The sequence below is a fragment of the Bubalus kerabau genome, chromosome 6 (assembly GCF_029407905.1).
Source record: "Bubalus kerabau isolate K-KA32 ecotype Philippines breed swamp buffalo chromosome 6, PCC_UOA_SB_1v2, whole genome shotgun sequence".
Classification (NCBI taxonomy): domain Eukaryota; kingdom Metazoa; phylum Chordata; class Mammalia; order Artiodactyla; family Bovidae; genus Bubalus; species Bubalus kerabau.
Genome location: NC_073629.1, coordinates 110,400,253 through 110,416,490, shown reverse-complemented (window position 1 = coordinate 110,416,490; position 16,238 = coordinate 110,400,253). Strand labels below are relative to the sequence as shown.

The 16,238-nt window shown below is 37.2% G+C and overlaps 1 protein-coding gene across 2 annotated transcripts in view; it reads left to right on the top strand.

The window, feature by feature from the left end:
- The window catches only part of AGO3 (argonaute RISC catalytic component 3), a 119,235-nt gene that overhangs the window by 87,209 nt on the left and 15,788 nt on the right, over positions 1 to 16,238 (top strand). Inside the window, exons 12-13 of one of the 2 annotated variants that reach the window (XM_055586410.1) lie at positions 2,504 to 2,688; positions 15,699 to 15,858. In XM_055586410.1, coding sequence (XP_055442385.1) covers positions 2,504 to 2,688; positions 15,699 to 15,858 — 345 coding nt within the window. Of the gene's footprint in view, positions 1 to 2,503; positions 2,725 to 15,698; positions 15,859 to 16,238 lie in introns of both variants that reach the window. The other variant, XM_055586411.1, reaches the window with a different exon arrangement.

Sequence of the window (16,238 nt, the reverse complement as noted above, 5' to 3'; positions counted from 1 at the left end):
ATTCAACCAGTCCATCCTAAAGGAAATCAGTCCTGAATATTCATTAGAAGGACTAATGCTGAAGCTGAAACTCCAATACTTTGGCCACCTGATGCGAAGAACTGACTCATTTGAAAAGACCCTGATGCTGGGAAAGATTGAAGACAGGAGGAGAAGGAGACAACAGAGAATGAGATGGTTGGATGGCATCATCGACTCGATAGACATGAGTTTGAGTAGTCTCTGGGAGTTGATGATGGACAGGGAAGCCTGGTGTGCTGCAGTCCATGGGGTTGCAAAGAGTCGGACATGACTGAGCAACTGAACTGATTCTGACCCATAATTTTTTCAATATTTGTGCAGCATTAGATACAATTGACTGCCTTACTGACAGTCTCTCCATTCTTGCCTTCCTGGTTTTTTTATCACTTTGGTTTCCTTTCTCCTCTGTCTCCTCTCCTTTGGAACACTAATCTTTGGGGCTGTGGCCCTCTTGAGGCCTTGTGCTGTTACTCTTGTTTGAGGAGTTGTGCTATAGTGAAAAGACTACCAACTCCACTTGTGATTAGCTCCATTCTAAAACTTTAGGCTTCTGATTAACAAAGAATAACATTTTTAAAGTTTTTCATTTGCCTCTTTAAACCCTTTCTCCATGTTCATATATTTTGGACAGAGAAACTGAACACTGTATGCCCTCAAAGTCTCTGGTGTTCTTTTCCATTTACACTCATGCTGCTCTTTACTGAGATGCCTCAATTCTGTGTCTACTCTTCTAAATGACACTCAGTCTTCTGTGATTTGTGATGCTGGAAATAATCCATAATAGTAAACTTAGTAGTTTGTCAGTATCCTCTCCATTTGTACTTGTCACTGCCTGTATAAAATAAAGTTGTAATATTTGTGTAAAGTTCTTATCTCCTCTCTAGAATCTAATCCTAAGAAAAATTATGATTGTCTGATGTAAGTCCACTAACAGACCCTATATGCCTGTAATGAATAGTTCTTGAGTGACGTAGATATCAGTTTACCCCATGATCAATTCAGAATTTGTTTTGCCTCCCTCATGTGAGAAACTTTTTTTTCTCTATTTACTTCTGTTCATGGATGTGTGCATGCTAAGCCATGTCCAACTCTTGGCGACGCTATGGACTATAACTTGTCAGGCTCCTCTGTCCATGGGTTTCTCCAGGCAAGAATACTGGAGTAGGTTGCCATGCCTTTCTGCAGGGGAACTTCCCGACCCAGAGATCAAACCTGCAACTCGTACATCTCCTGTGTTGGCAGGCAGGTTCTTTACCACTAGTGCCGCCTCCTTTTTATTAGCTCCAAATCTCTAAATGTATGTCTTGAGGTTCACTTAGTATATTTTTTTTCTCCAAACTTGTTATCCTCTGACTTTCAAGTAAAGTGTCTGGAGCTCAGTTAAGTACAATGCTGCGATTATTTTTCTTGACCTCCAGAGACCAAAGAAAACACCTCCAATTGTTTTTCAAGCTTTGAGGTACTCTTTTCATTTTACATTTGTTATTCATGGCTTGATAGAAGTCTCATAATCATTGGGCTTACGGTTCTTGTACAGGCTAACTGAAAATATTCAACTTCATACTTTCTTGAATTAGATACTAATAAGGAAAAGGAGGATGAGGGAATTCCTACAAACTTCATCTCTGTCCTGAGGGGATCAGAGTTTTTGAGCAAAGACCATTCAGATCCTTGACTTAGGGATGTATTTGTTTTAAAAACAAGTAAAGTGATTGTTAAACCTCAACATTATTACTTATTTATCCTAGGCTAAGTGCAGAATTATTAAAGTGCTGTCTACCTCTTTTTTTTGTAATGTTTTTTTTTTCTAAATCTTTCCTGCTATCCTAGTTTCAAATAGGTATTATTGTAGAAATTCTGAATTAGGTCATAGTTCTGGGTCTTGCCACTTATCTAAGCATTTGACCTTGATCTAATATTTAATGTCCCTGAAGCTATTTCCAGATCTGTAAAATGGTGATAACACCGTACCCTACCACCTTTTTATGAATCTTGTCAGGATCAAATTAGAAAATGTATAATAGCTTAAATATATCAAGCTTTTACACCAGGTCTTGGGCAGTGCACTAAGTGCTTAACGTGTATTATCTCATTTAATCTTCATACCAACCCTATATTGGAGGTAGTCATTTTACAGATGAGAGAAACTGAAAAAAATTTGCCTAAAATTCTATAGCTAGCAAGTAACAGAACTGGAACCCGTCATGCTAGTTCTAGAGCTGAGCTCTTAACCAGCACACTCTATTACTGATATCCTTGTAAACTACAAAATGCCACATAACCGTACAATAGTGTTCTTAGTTTGCAAAATAGACTATTGACCAGTTGTTGGCCTTTCACATCACTACTCTGGTGACCTCTTGCTATATGGAGCACACAGATCTTTGCTTTGTTTTCCATTCCCTTACCAAACTTTCCATTACTACTTTTTAGATGTTGATAACTAAACAAAAGCTTTATTTTTAGTGATTTCTCCTTCCAGGGGTTTCACGGACCAGCTGCGGAAGATTTCCAAGGACGCAGGGATGCCCATCCAGGGCCAGCCTTGCTTCTGCAAATATGCACAGGGGGCAGACAGCGTGGAGCCCATGTTCCGGCATCTCAAGAACACCTACTCAGGGCTGCAGCTCATTATCGTCATCCTGCCCGGGAAGACGCCTGTGTATGGTAAAGATACCGTATTAAGATTGCATTTTTCCTCAGGTACTTTCTATTCCTTTCAGGGACTTTCCTGGCAATCCAGTGGTTAAAACTTCATGGTCCCAAGGCAGGGGACATGGGTCTGATCCCTAGTCAGAGATCTAAGATCCTGCTTGCCAAAAAAAAAAATTCCTTTTAAAATTATACTAACACATATCCTAAAACTTTCAAACATAAAAATACATTTTATAACTATAGTCTTTAAAACCATGTATTGTTACTATAAAAAGAGAAATCAGGAGAGTAAACTAAATAGTCCAAGACTCTATGAAAAGAATTTCAGTGAAGGAGGAATTACAAAACAATGATTAAGAGAATTGTTTATTAAAAGTGTCATTGAAATAACTTGAGTATCAGTATAATGTATGTTAAAAGCACAGGCTCTAGAGTCAGACTCTGCTGCTTAATACCCAGGTATTGCCAGGTATGCTACTTGTGTGATACTACCTGAATTACTTAACTACACAAAGCCTGGGTTTCCTCATCTGTGAGACTGGGGTACTACAAATATTGTTAGTCGCTCAGTCGTGCCTGACTCTTTGCAACCCCATGGACTGCACCTCACCAGGCTCCTCTGTCCATGAGATTTTCCAGGTAATGATACTGGAGTGGGTTGCCATTTCCTTCTCCAGGGGATCTTCCCAACCCAGGGATCGAACCCAGGTCTCCTGCACTGCAGGCAGATTCTTTACCGAGTGAGCTACAAGGGAAAGTAGTTGTAAGGTTTAAATAAATTTACATATGTAAACAGGGCTTCCCTGGTGGCTAAAATAGAATAAAAAAATCTACCTGTAGTGCAAGAGACCCAGGTTCCATTCCCGGGTCAGGAAGATCCCCTGGAGAAGTGAATGGCTACCCACTCTAGTATTTTTGCCTGGAGAATTCCATGGACAGAAGAGCCTGGTGGGCTACAATCCATGGGGTCACAAACACTTTATGTGAACAGGTTTATGACAGCACCTGTGATATAGTGAATGCTCAGTAAATGTTAGCTGTTATGAGTGTAAACAAGCTAAAGTTTATGAGAGTAATAAGTTAAAAATAAATCATTTAAACATGGAAAAACACAAAGAAAATATAATTTTCAAATTACTGAATGGACTATAATCATTTAAGCTTAGGATAATAGAATTGACATAAGAAAATTTACTTGACTGCATAAAAATTAAATTTTCTGTATATCACAAATGTATAACTAAAATGAAAAGGAAACCATAGAACATCAAAAATATTTGCAGCAAATTGAAACAACAAAAGGCTATAGTTTATTATTAAAGTATTCATATGGATCTGTTATTGTAGTCAAAGGAAAAAATCTTTATGTTCTCTTAGATTAATAAATGAAGAAAATAAACCAAAATTTCTCAAGAAAAAACAAGTAAATATTTGAGAATATGTTGGTTTACACCAATAAAGAAATAAAGAAAAGTACAAATTGATAAAAGGACATTTTTATGCTACTAAATTAGCAAATATATTTAAATACTGTAATACCTAGTGATTGTGAGTATGCAGTGAATCTAGTATTTAACATATTGCTGGTAACAGTACAAATTGATAATATCCTTTCATCGAAAGTATAAAGATGTGTTTTCAGGAGGAAAAAAAAAAAATGTGTTTTCAGTCACAAATTAAGTATTTCTTATTCCAAAAATATGTTCAAAGGAAAGAATTCATAATATAAAAAAACTTTGTGCACAAAATTTTCATAGTGATATCTGTGACATTAAAAAACTACTAAGAACTGGTTTTAAATAGTAAGTTTCTGGTGGTGAAATAATATGTAGTGATTAAAAATGATGGTTATAAAAGTCAAAAGATATTTTTTACGTTGTGATAAAATACAGAAAGTATTACCTTGTTTTGTGTCCCTGGATATGTTCCAGTGTCTGCTAGTTTATAGTCTATGGGAACTTGAATAGAATTTATACCCTACTGTTGTGTGAAAATTGTATAAATCTTCATTGTGTTCAATTGGATCATGGTGCTTTTCAGGTCTACTGTATCCTTTTACTTTTCTGTATATTCATTCTGTTAAATTTTGAGAGTTTGATATTGAAACTCCAACTAAAAATCTTTTTTTTTTTTTTGCTTTCTTAAATGTTTAATAGGAAGAACTTTTAGTTGACAGATTTTATATTGACATTCTCAAATCAGGAGAATATTTATTTATTTATTTTTAATATAAATTTATTTATTTTAATTGGAGGCTAATTACTTTACAATATTGTATTGGTTTTGCCATACATCAATATGAATTTTCCTACTTAGAAAATAATTGTAATATATAGTGGAACTATATGTGTAACTTTGATCTGTATTTCCCAACTCTCCTGTAAATGTGCTATCGTAGTTTCATAATTTAAAAAATAAACGAAAAAGAAAAAAATACAGAAGGTGTTAAAGAATTTGTAAATCAAGGAAAGAACAAATAACTGAAAAAGACAAAGGACACGAAGTACACATGGTCAATTATCTATGAAAAGATGCTGGGCCTCATCAGACATTAAAGAAATGTGAATTGGAATAAATTATTTTTCACCAACAATGATAGCAACTTTTGAGGAAGATGTGAGCAAGCATGCGCTCTCATGCACAGTTGCTGGAGAGAAAGCTGACATTGTCGTAGCCTCCACGCTGATCTTCTTGCCTGCATTCTCTTCAGTTCACTTTCAGTGCACTTCCTACACTGCTTCACTCAGTGGACTCAGTGAGTGCTTTTTCTAACTACTAGGTTTTACTTTTTAGAACAGTTTTAGATTTACAGAAAAATTCAGCAGATAATATAGAAAGTGCTTATATACCTTCTTTCCCCTGTACACAGCTTTCCCTATTTTTAACATCTTAGAGTGGTACATTTAATGAACCAGTATTGATAAATTATTATTACATATTATCCGCAGTTTAAAGTTTACTCTTTGTACAGGTCTGTGAGTTTTGACAAATGCATAATGTCATTATCTACTATGACAGTATCAAAGAATAATTTCACTATTCTAAAAATCTCCTGTGCTGTACTTACTCATCTCTCCCTCAATCTCCTCAATCCCCTGGCAATCACTGGTCTTTTTAAGTCTCTATAGTTTTGCCTTTTCTAAAATGTTGTATAGTTGGAATTACACGGTATGTAACCTTTTCTGAACTGGCTTCTTTCAGTTAGCAATATTTAAGATTCTATCTTGTTTTTTTGTGGCTTATAAGTCATTTCTTTTTAATGTTGAATATTACATTGTGTGAGTACTACAGTTTGTTCTACATTTACTTATTGGAGGATATCTTGATTTCTTAACAGTCTTTGGCAATTATGAATAATGCTGCTACAAACATTCACATGAGGTTTTTGTGTGGACAGAAGTTTCTAACTCAATTTAGTAAATAAGCAGGAGCACAATTGCTTTATCAAATGATAAGACTGCCAAGAACAGAAACGGTAAAGACCTAACAGAGGCAAAAGACGTGGCAAGAATACACAGAAGACCTATATAAAAAAGGTCTTATTGACCGGGATAACCACAATGTTGTGGTCACTCACCTAGAGCCAGACATCCTGGAGTGTGAAGTCAAGTGGGCCTTAGGAAGCATTACTACCAACAAAGCTAGTTGAGCTATTTAAAATCCTAAAAGATGATGCTGTTAAAGTACTGCACCCAGTATGTCAGCAAATTTGGAAAACCCAGCAGTGGCAACAGGACTGGAAAAGGTCAGTTTTCATCCCAGTCCCAAAGGAGGACAGTGTTAAAGAATGTTCACACTACCAGACAATTGTACTCACTTCCCATGCTAGTAAGGTTATGCTCAAAATCCTTCAAGCTAGACTTCAGCAGTACTCGAATCAAGAACTTCCAGATATACAAGCTGAGTTTAGAAAAGGCAGAGGAACCAGAGATCAAGTTGCCAACATTCACTGGATCATAGAGAAAGCAAGGGAATTCTGGAAAAACATCTACTTCTGCTTCATTGACTATGCCAAAGCCTTTGACTGTGTGGATCACAATGACCTGTGGAAAATTCTTAAAGAGATGGAAATACCAGACCATCTTACCTCTTGAGAAACCTGTATTCGAGTCAAGAAACAGCAATTAGAGCCTTACGTGTAACAACTGACTGACTGACTGGTTCAAAACTTGAAAAGGAGTACAACAAGGCTGTATATTGTCACCCTGTTTATTTAACTTATATACAGAGTACATCATGAAAAATGCTGGGCTGGATGAGTTACAAGCTGTAATCAAGATTGCCACGAGAAATACCAACAACCTCAGATATGCAGATGATACCCTCTAATGGCAGAAAGCAAAGAGGAACTAAATTACCTCTTGAAGAGGGTGAAAGAAGAGAGTGAAAAATCTGGCTTAAAACTCAACATTCAGAAAACTAAGATCATGGCATCCAGTCCCATCACTTCATGGCAAATAGATGGGGAAAAGTGGAAGCAGTGACAGATTTTCTCTTCTTGGGCGCCAAAATCACTGCGGATGGCACCTGCAGCCATGAAATTAGAAGACACTTGGAAGGAAAGCTATGACCAACCTAGACAGCTTATTCATAAAAGCAGAGCCATCATTGCCAATGAAGGTCCATGCAGTCAAAGCTATGGTTTTCCAGTAGTCATGTACAGATGTGAGGGTTGGACCGTAAAGAAGGCTGAGTGCTGAAGAAGTGATGCTTTTGAATTGTGATGCTGGAGAAGAGTCTTTGAGAGTTCCTTGGACAGCACAGAGATCAAACCAGTTAATCCTAAAGGAAATCAACCCTGAATATTCATTGGAAGGACTGATGCTGAAGCTGCAACTCCAATACTTTGGCTACCAGATACAACAGCCAAATCATTGGGAAAGACCCTGATGTTAAGAAAGATTGAAGGCAAAAGAAGAGGGTGGCAGAAGTTGGATAGCATCACTGACTCAATAGACATGAACTTGGGCAAACTTCAGTAGATAGTGAGGGACAGGGAGGCCTGGTGTTACTGCAGTCTATAGGCTTGCAAAGGGTCAGACACGACTTAGTGATTGAACAACAATAAGACTGTCAAATTGTCTTCCAAAGTGACGTGCCATTTTATTTTCCCATCAGCAATTAATGAGAGTGCCTATTCATTCAGCATTCAGTATCTGACAGGTTTTTGGATTTTAGCAATTCTAATAGGTATGTAGTAGTATCTTGTCATTTTACTTTGAAGTTTGTTAATAATATATACTTGAACACGTTCAGTTGTGCTCATTTCACATGCTAGCAAGGTAATGCTCAAAATCCTTCCAGCAAGGCTTCAACAGTATGTGAACTGAGAACTTCCTGATGTACAAGATGGATTTAGAAAAGGCAGAGGAACCAGAGATCAAATTGCCATCATCCGTTGGATCATAGAAAAAGCAAGGGAATTCCAGAAAAACAACTACTCCTGCTTCATTGACTACCCAAAAGCCTTTGACTATGTGGATCACAGCAAACTGTGGAAAATTCTTTAAGAGATGGGAATACCAGATCACCTTACCTGTCTCCTGAGAAACCTGTATGCAGGACAAGGAGAAACAGAACTGGACATGGAACAACGGACTGTTTCCCGATTGGGAAAGGAGTATGTCAAGGCTGTATACTGTCACCCTGCTTATTTAACTTATATGCAGAGTACATCATGTAGAATGCCGGGCTGGATGACTCACAAGATGGAATCAAGATTGCTGGGAGAAATATCAACAACCTCAGACACGACTTAGCAACTGAACAACGACAATAACACATATTATTGAGCACCAGGATTTCCTGGCAGACTATTGGTTAACATTCTGCACTTCTACTGCAGGGGGCATGAGTTCAGTCTCTGGTCAGGGAACTAAGATACTGCACATGCGTGGCATGGCCAAAATATGTGTGTGTGTATATATATATATATAGAGAGAGAGAGAGCACCTTTTCATGTGCTTCTTTGCCATCTGTATATCTTTGATGAAATGTCTATTCCAGTCTTCTACTCATTTTTTAATTGATATGTTTGTTCTCTTATTGTTTGGTTTTAAGAGTTCTTTGTATGTTTGGATACAAGTTCTTTATCAGATACCTACTTGGCAAATATTTTCTCCCAGGCTCTGGCTTGTCTTTTCTTAAGCATGTCTTTCATAAAGCACAAGTTTAAAATTTTAATGAAGTCCAAATTTAAATAATGTCATCAGTATATTCTTTCACATATCATTTTTGGTGCTATATTCTAAGTTTTACTTTGTATAATCTTTTAGTAGTTTTATAGTTTTCTTTTTTACATATAGATACATACATACATTTTCTTTTTTACATAAAGTTTTATAGTTTTCTTTTTTATAATCTATTTTTACTTAATTTTTATGAAAGGTATAAGGTCATATCTAGATTTTTTTTTTTTCTTTTTGCACGTGGATTCCAGTGGTTTCAGCACCATTTGTTGGAAAGATTATCTTTCTCCATTAAATCGTCTTTGCTGCTTTGTCAAAGATTGACTGTATTTGTGTGAGTCTGTTTCTGGACTCTCTTTTGTTTCATCTGTCTGTGTGTCCATTCATTTGCTAATACCTCATTGTCTTGATTAATTTAGCTTTGTGATAAGCCTTGAAGTCAGGTAGTGTCAGTTCTCTGACTGTATTCTTCTTCCCTGTTGTATTAGCTAATAAGTCTTTTGCCTCTCTGCATACACTTTAGAATCAGTTTGTCAGTAATCACAAAGTAACTTGCTGAGACTTACTGGGATTACATTGAGTCTGTTGATCAAACTGGGAAGAATTGACATCTTAGAATTGATATCTTCTATTTTTGAACAAGAAATATCTCTTTGTTCAAAGCTTCTTTGATTTCTTTTATCAGAGTTTTATAGTTTTCCTCATTTAGATTTATATTGAAGTATATATTTTTTGTTTTGTTGCTAGTATAAATGGTTATTGCACTTTAAATTTTAAATTTTAGTTTTTCATTTTTAGTACTTAGGAAAGCAGTTGATTTTTTGTATAATCACTTTGTATCCTGTAACCTTGCTAAGTCACTTACTTGTTCCAAGAAGCTTTTGTCAATTTGGGGGGTTTTCTGCATAGACAGTCATGTTCTCTGTGAACAAAGGCAGTTTTATTTTTTCCTTCCCAGTCTGTATACTTTTATATCCTTTTCCTTGCATTAGCTTGGACTTCCAGTATGATGTTGAATAGCAGTGGTGAGATGAGACATCCTTACATTGTTCCTGACTTTAGGGGGGAAACATCTAGTTTCTCAGCAATAAAAATGAAAGCTGTAAACCTTCTAGTTGTTTTTTTATGAAGTTAAGGACGTTCCCCTCTAACCCTAGTTTGCTGAGAGTTTGTATTATGAATGGATGATGGATTTTTTTCTACATGTTTTGATATGATCATGTGATTTTTCAGTTTTTTCTCTTAATATGATCAGTCTGTTTGTTCAGTCATTCAGTCGTGTCTGACTCTTTGGGACCCCATGGACTGCAGCATGCCAGACTCCCCTATCCTTCACCATCTCCTGGAGCTTGCTCAAACTCATGTCCATTGAGTTGGTGATGCCATCCAAACATCTTGTCCTCTGTCGACTTCTTCTCCTGCCTTCAATCTTTTCCTAGCATCAGGGTCTTTTCCAATGAGTTGGCCCTTCGAATCAGGTGGCCAAAGTATTGGAGCTTCAGCGTCATTCCTTCCAATGAATAGTCAGGGTAGATTTCCTTTAGGATTGACTGGTTGCATATAAATGGGATCAGTTACTTTAATTGATTTTCAGATATTGAACCTGGCTGACCATAGGTTTAATCTGTGTGTTTTGGGATGACTCACAAATCCTGCTATCTGCTTAGTTTTTTTCTGGTACATTCCATGTAACACTCCATGTAAAAGAGATCACAAACTGGATCTCTGCCTACTAGAGCAGACATTTCTGCTACTCTTTAGCCATAACCATGAGGACACCCCACTTTTCCATGACAGTAGGGTAATACCCCTGACACCATCCACCTACAATGTGGGAAACCTTGGTTTCATCCCTGAGTTGGAAAGATCACCTGAAGGAGGGCATGGCAACCCACTCCAGTATTCTTGCCTGGGAAACCCCATGGACAGAGGAGCCTGGCGGGCTATAGTCCATGGGGTCACAAAGAGTTGGACACGACTGAAATGACTGAGCACGCAGGTAACATGTAGTTTGTGTCTTAGTGTTTTTTTTTTTTTTACTCTTCTCCCTTTTTTCTCCCTTTTATGGTTTTAAATGAGCATCTCTATTATTCTATTTTCTCTCTTCTATGAATTATCCTTTTTTGAAAAATGTTAGTGGTTTCCCTAAAGTTTGCAGTATATATTTACTAGTAATCTAAGTTTGCTTTCAATAATTCTGTACCACTTCACAGATAGTGTAGATACCTTATAATAGAGTATCAATATTCCCAATTTCTCCCTCCTGTCCCTTCCAGTATTGCTGTCATTCATTTCCATATAATATGTTGTTACTATTATTATTTTGAACAGCTATCTATTAGTTCAGTTAGGAATAAGAATATAAAAGATTTTATTTTTTATTTATTCCTTCTCTGACCCTTTTTTGTATGTATAGGTCTGGACTTCCAACCTATATAATTTTCCTTCTCTCTAGAAAACATACTTTTATCATTTCTTTCAAGGCAGGTCTACTGTCAATAGATTCCCTTAGTTCTTATTTGTCATATTTCCTCTTTATAAAAAAAAATTTATTTATTTATTTTCAACCATGCTGGGTCTTCGTTGCTAGGTGGGCTCTTCCCTAGTTACGGCGAGCGGGAGCTACTCTCTACTTGTGGCGTGCGGTCTTCTTACTGCAGAGGCTTCTCTTGTTGCAGGGCATGGGCTCTAGAGCACAGGCTCAGTAGTTGTGGCTCACAGGCTTGCTTGCTCTGCAGAACGTAGGATCCTTCCAGACCAGGGATCAAACCCACGTCTCCTGCACTGGCAGGCAGATTCCTTACCGCTCAGCCACCAGGAAAACCCCCTTCACTTTTAAAAAATATATATTTTCTTATGTTTACTTATAAATCAGTTTATCCACTCACATAGTTTCAACTGTTAAATTGTTCTGGAATTCTTATCTTTCAAATTCTTATCTTTCAGCACCTTCATAGCCTTCATCCTATTTGTTTTTCTCATAGAAAAACTCATCGATTTGCCACTTTAATATCTGTTTCTTGAGTGCTGATGCCTGTATTTCAGGCTCCACTGTTGCCCTCCCTCTTTAGCCAGAACCCTGGAATCTGTACATTTATCTCATGTTGGTATAAGTGATGCCTTCTATCAATTAGTTGCTTGGTGTCAGTTTTGTTTCTGGCCCTGCCATGCAGCATGTGGGCACTTAGTTCCCCTACCAGGGATGGAACCCGTGCCCCCTGCACTGGAGTCATTGGACCACCAAGAAAGGCCCTGGTGTCAAATTTTGATTGTAGTGTTCATTCTTTCTGATATACTGTTTTCATAGGATGTTCTTGAATTAACTATTTTTTAACAAGTTTTGGTGTGTATGCATGGTAAAATATACATAACATAAAATTTACCATTTTAACCATCTTAAGAGTACACGGTTCAGTGGCGTAAAGTATATCCACAGCACTGTGCAACTATCACTGCTGTTCATTTCCAGAACTTTTTCATCATCTCAGACAGAATTCTGTACCCATTAAACAATAACTCCCCATCCCCCTACCCACCAGCCCCTGGTAGCTTCTATTCTACTTTCTGTGTCTATGAATTTACCTATTCTAATAACTTGTGTAAATGGAGTCGTACAATACTTATCTCTTTGTTCTTGGCTTATTTCACTTAGGGTAATGTCCTGGAGGTTTATCTATGTTGTGGTATGTATAAGAATTTTATTCCCCTTTTTTTGTGGTAAAATATATATAAAACATAAAATTTACCATTTTAACAAGTATACAGTTCAGTGACATGGAGTACATTCATGGTGTACAGCCCTCGCCACCATCCATCTCCAGAGCTTCTCATCATCCCTAATTGAAACTCAGCACCAACTCCCCATCTCTCCTTCCCAACTCCTAGAAACCTGTATTCTACTTTGATTGTATGAATTTGACTATTCTAGTTACCGCATATAAATGGATCATAATAGTATTTGTCCTTTGTGACTGTTTATTTCATTTAGTATAATGTTCCTCAGGTTAATCTGTGCTAGAGTACGTATCAGAATTTTCTTCCTTTTTAAAGCTGAATAATATTCCCTTGCATGTATATCCACAGTTTGTTTATCTATTCATGTATCAGTGAGCTCTTGGATTACTTCCACCATAATGCTGCTTTGAACATGAGCATACAGCTCTCTGTTCCAATCCTTCCTTTCCCTTCTTTTGGATCTATTCCCAGAAGTGAAATTGTTGGATTATATGGTAATTCAGTTTTAGTTTCTTGAGCAATTGCCTTGCTGTTTTCCACGGAATCTGCACCATTTTACGTTCCTATCAGCAATGGGCAAGGTTTCCGTTTCTCCACATTCCTGCCAGTACTTGTCATTTATTTTAGCCATCCTATTGGGTATGGGGTAGTATCTCATTATGGTTTTGATTTGCATTCTTTAATGATTACTGATGTGGAATATCTTTTCCTGTGTTTGTTGACCAATTGTAGATCTTCTTTGGAGAAATGTCTATTCAAATCCTTTGCTCATTTTTATTTGGATTGCTTGGGTTTTCTTCTTGAGATATAGGAGTTGATGTGTGTGGTTTTCTGTGTGTGTGTTTTGTTTTGTTTGTTCTTGGCCGTGCTGCGCAGCTTGTGGAATCCTAGTTCCCCGACCCAACCAGGAACTGAACCCTGGTCCTTGGCAGTGAGAGCTTGGGAGTCCTAGCCACTGGGCTGCCACAGAATTCCCAGGAGTTAGTGTTTAATTGTTCCTGCAGTTAATGTCTTCATCAGTTTCTGCTTCTAATAAGCTGATCTTGACTGTGATTCATTGTATTCACCTGTTTCGGAGTGGCAGTTCTCTTTGTTACCTCATTTCTCTGATGGATTTAAGACAAAGACAAATCATTGATTTTCAGTTTTGTTCAGCTTTTTCTGTTGTTGTGAGGATGGAAGTGATGACTTCTAATCTTTTATGTGTTAGTGCTATAGCCAGTGTCCAGAGTACTATTTTTAAAGTACAGATCTGATTTTACCACCTTCCCAATCACCCCCACTTCAGTAGTTTTTCATTATGCAATTGATAAAATTGACACTTAAGATTATCTTCCAAGGGTTTGCATGTTCTAATCTATGACTTCTTACCTCTTCAGAATTCATCTTCTTGCTTTATGCTTTTTTCCTCACAGGAACTCTTTGATTACCCTCTTCCTTCTACCTATATTGCTTCTCATAACTCTCTTCCACCCTTCACCAAGTAAACACACATTCTTTTTTAGTTCAGACATCCCTTCCTTGGGGGAAGCTTTTCCTAACCTCCCTGACAAGGTCAGATTCTCTAACATTTATTGTCTTTAAGGCAATGGCAGCCCACTCCAGTACTCTTGCCTGGAAAATCCCATGGGCGGAGGAGCCTGGTAGGCTGCAGTCCATGGGGTCGCTAAGAGTCGGACGTGACTGAGTGACTTTACTTTCACTTTTCACTTTTCATGCATTGGAGAAGGAAATGGCAACCCACTCCAGTGTTCTTGCCTGGAGAACCCCAGGGATGGGGGAGCCTGGTGGACTGCCATCTATGGGGTCGCACAGAGTCGGACACGACTGAAGCGACTTAGCAGCAGCAGCAGCAGCAGCACCTTGTTACCACTCCTTTATGTTGTTTCACAGTTGTGATGTTAAATTTAAAATTATTTAACTAATGCCTATTTCTCTGACTAGACTATAAATTCTATGAGGGCAAAAACAGTGTCTCTCTTGACTTAGCATTGTATCCCCAGAGCTTCACACAGTGCTAGCATGTATCAGATGACTCGATAAATATTTGTTAAATGAATTAATAAATCTTTTTGGAGGGTGATTTTTCAGTATCTATAAAAATTCTACCTATAGAAATTTATCCTGAAGCTATAGTTACACAACCAAACAAAAGTAAATATACAAAGATGTTATTCATAATGTTCTTTGAAATAATAGAAATCTATTTGATATATTATTGATGAAATAATAGAAACCTATATTCAGTTCAAAAATATGTCATTGTGTGAATAGTTAGATAGGAAAAGGAAACAGGATAAAGAAAGGGACAGGATAAAAGCCTTTATACTGTAATACCTCTATATTTCTAAATTAAACTTTGGAGAATAGGATTGAAAGCTATAAGTATACTGTGATTATAACTGCATTAAAATAATACAGATGAGACTATTACTGGAAGAAAGTACAATGAAATACTAATAAGGGTTTATGTATGATATTTTTCTCTGGTTTTTCAGTTGCGGTTATAGTATTTTCATGAAGACAAAAATATACTTTCTTATATATGAAGAAAACAACTGGAAACATTATCACTAAATGCTTAAGCTGATCTTCAAGGCAGTATACTTTATATTTTAGGATAATTTTTCATATTTTATAATTGTCTATTTTAGAACAGAGTTTTGAGAAATCCTGGAAACAGTTAATTCGAAAGATCCAGTTTATTTTAATTGGCTAGACATCAGTTTAAAACATTTAAGATAGAAATTATATTACTAACTGCACTCTTGAATGACCTCAAGACACTACACATTTATACAATCAAATAAGGCAGTATAGGGAATTCCCTGGCAGTCCAGTAATTAGGATCAGTTGGCTCTCATTACTAAAGGCCCAGGTTCAGTCCCTGGTTGGGGAACTAAAATTCCACAACCCACACTGCGTTGCCCAAAAAAAGACAGTATACTATAAATTTTAATAACATTGTTTTAGTATTGGTATAATTTGGGGTATCCTGTAATACAGTGATATATTTCACAGGGGAAAACATACAAAGCAGCTTAATGGTCAGTAAAATTTGACCTTTTTTAACTAGAGATGTTTGTATTTGTTTCCTAGCGGAGGTGAAACGTGTCGGAGATACACTTTTGGGTATGGCTACACAATGTGTTCAAGTCAAGAATGTAATAAAAACATCCCCTCAGACTCTCTCAAACCTGTGCCTGAAGATAAATGTTAAACTTGGAGGGATCAATAATATTCTTGTACCTCATCAAAGGTAAGATAAGCTAATCACCTAATAAGATATTCGTTTTTTTTTCCATTAGTTTTCATACCTTAATTTTTCTATGTTTTGCCATACTTAGGAGAAGGCAATGGCACCCCACTCCAGTACTCTTGCCTGGAAAATCCCATGGACGGAGGAGCCTGGTAGGCTGCAGTCCATGGGGTCACTAAGAGTCGGACACGACTGAGCGACTTCACTTTCACTTTTCACTCTTATGCATTGGAGGAGGAAATGGCAACCCACTCCAGTGCTCTTGCCTGGAGAATCCCAGGGACGGCAGAGCCTGGTGGGCTGCCGTCTATGGGGTTGCGCAGAGTCGGACATGACTGAAGCGACTTAGCAGCAGCAGCCATACCTAAGACCTATGTAAG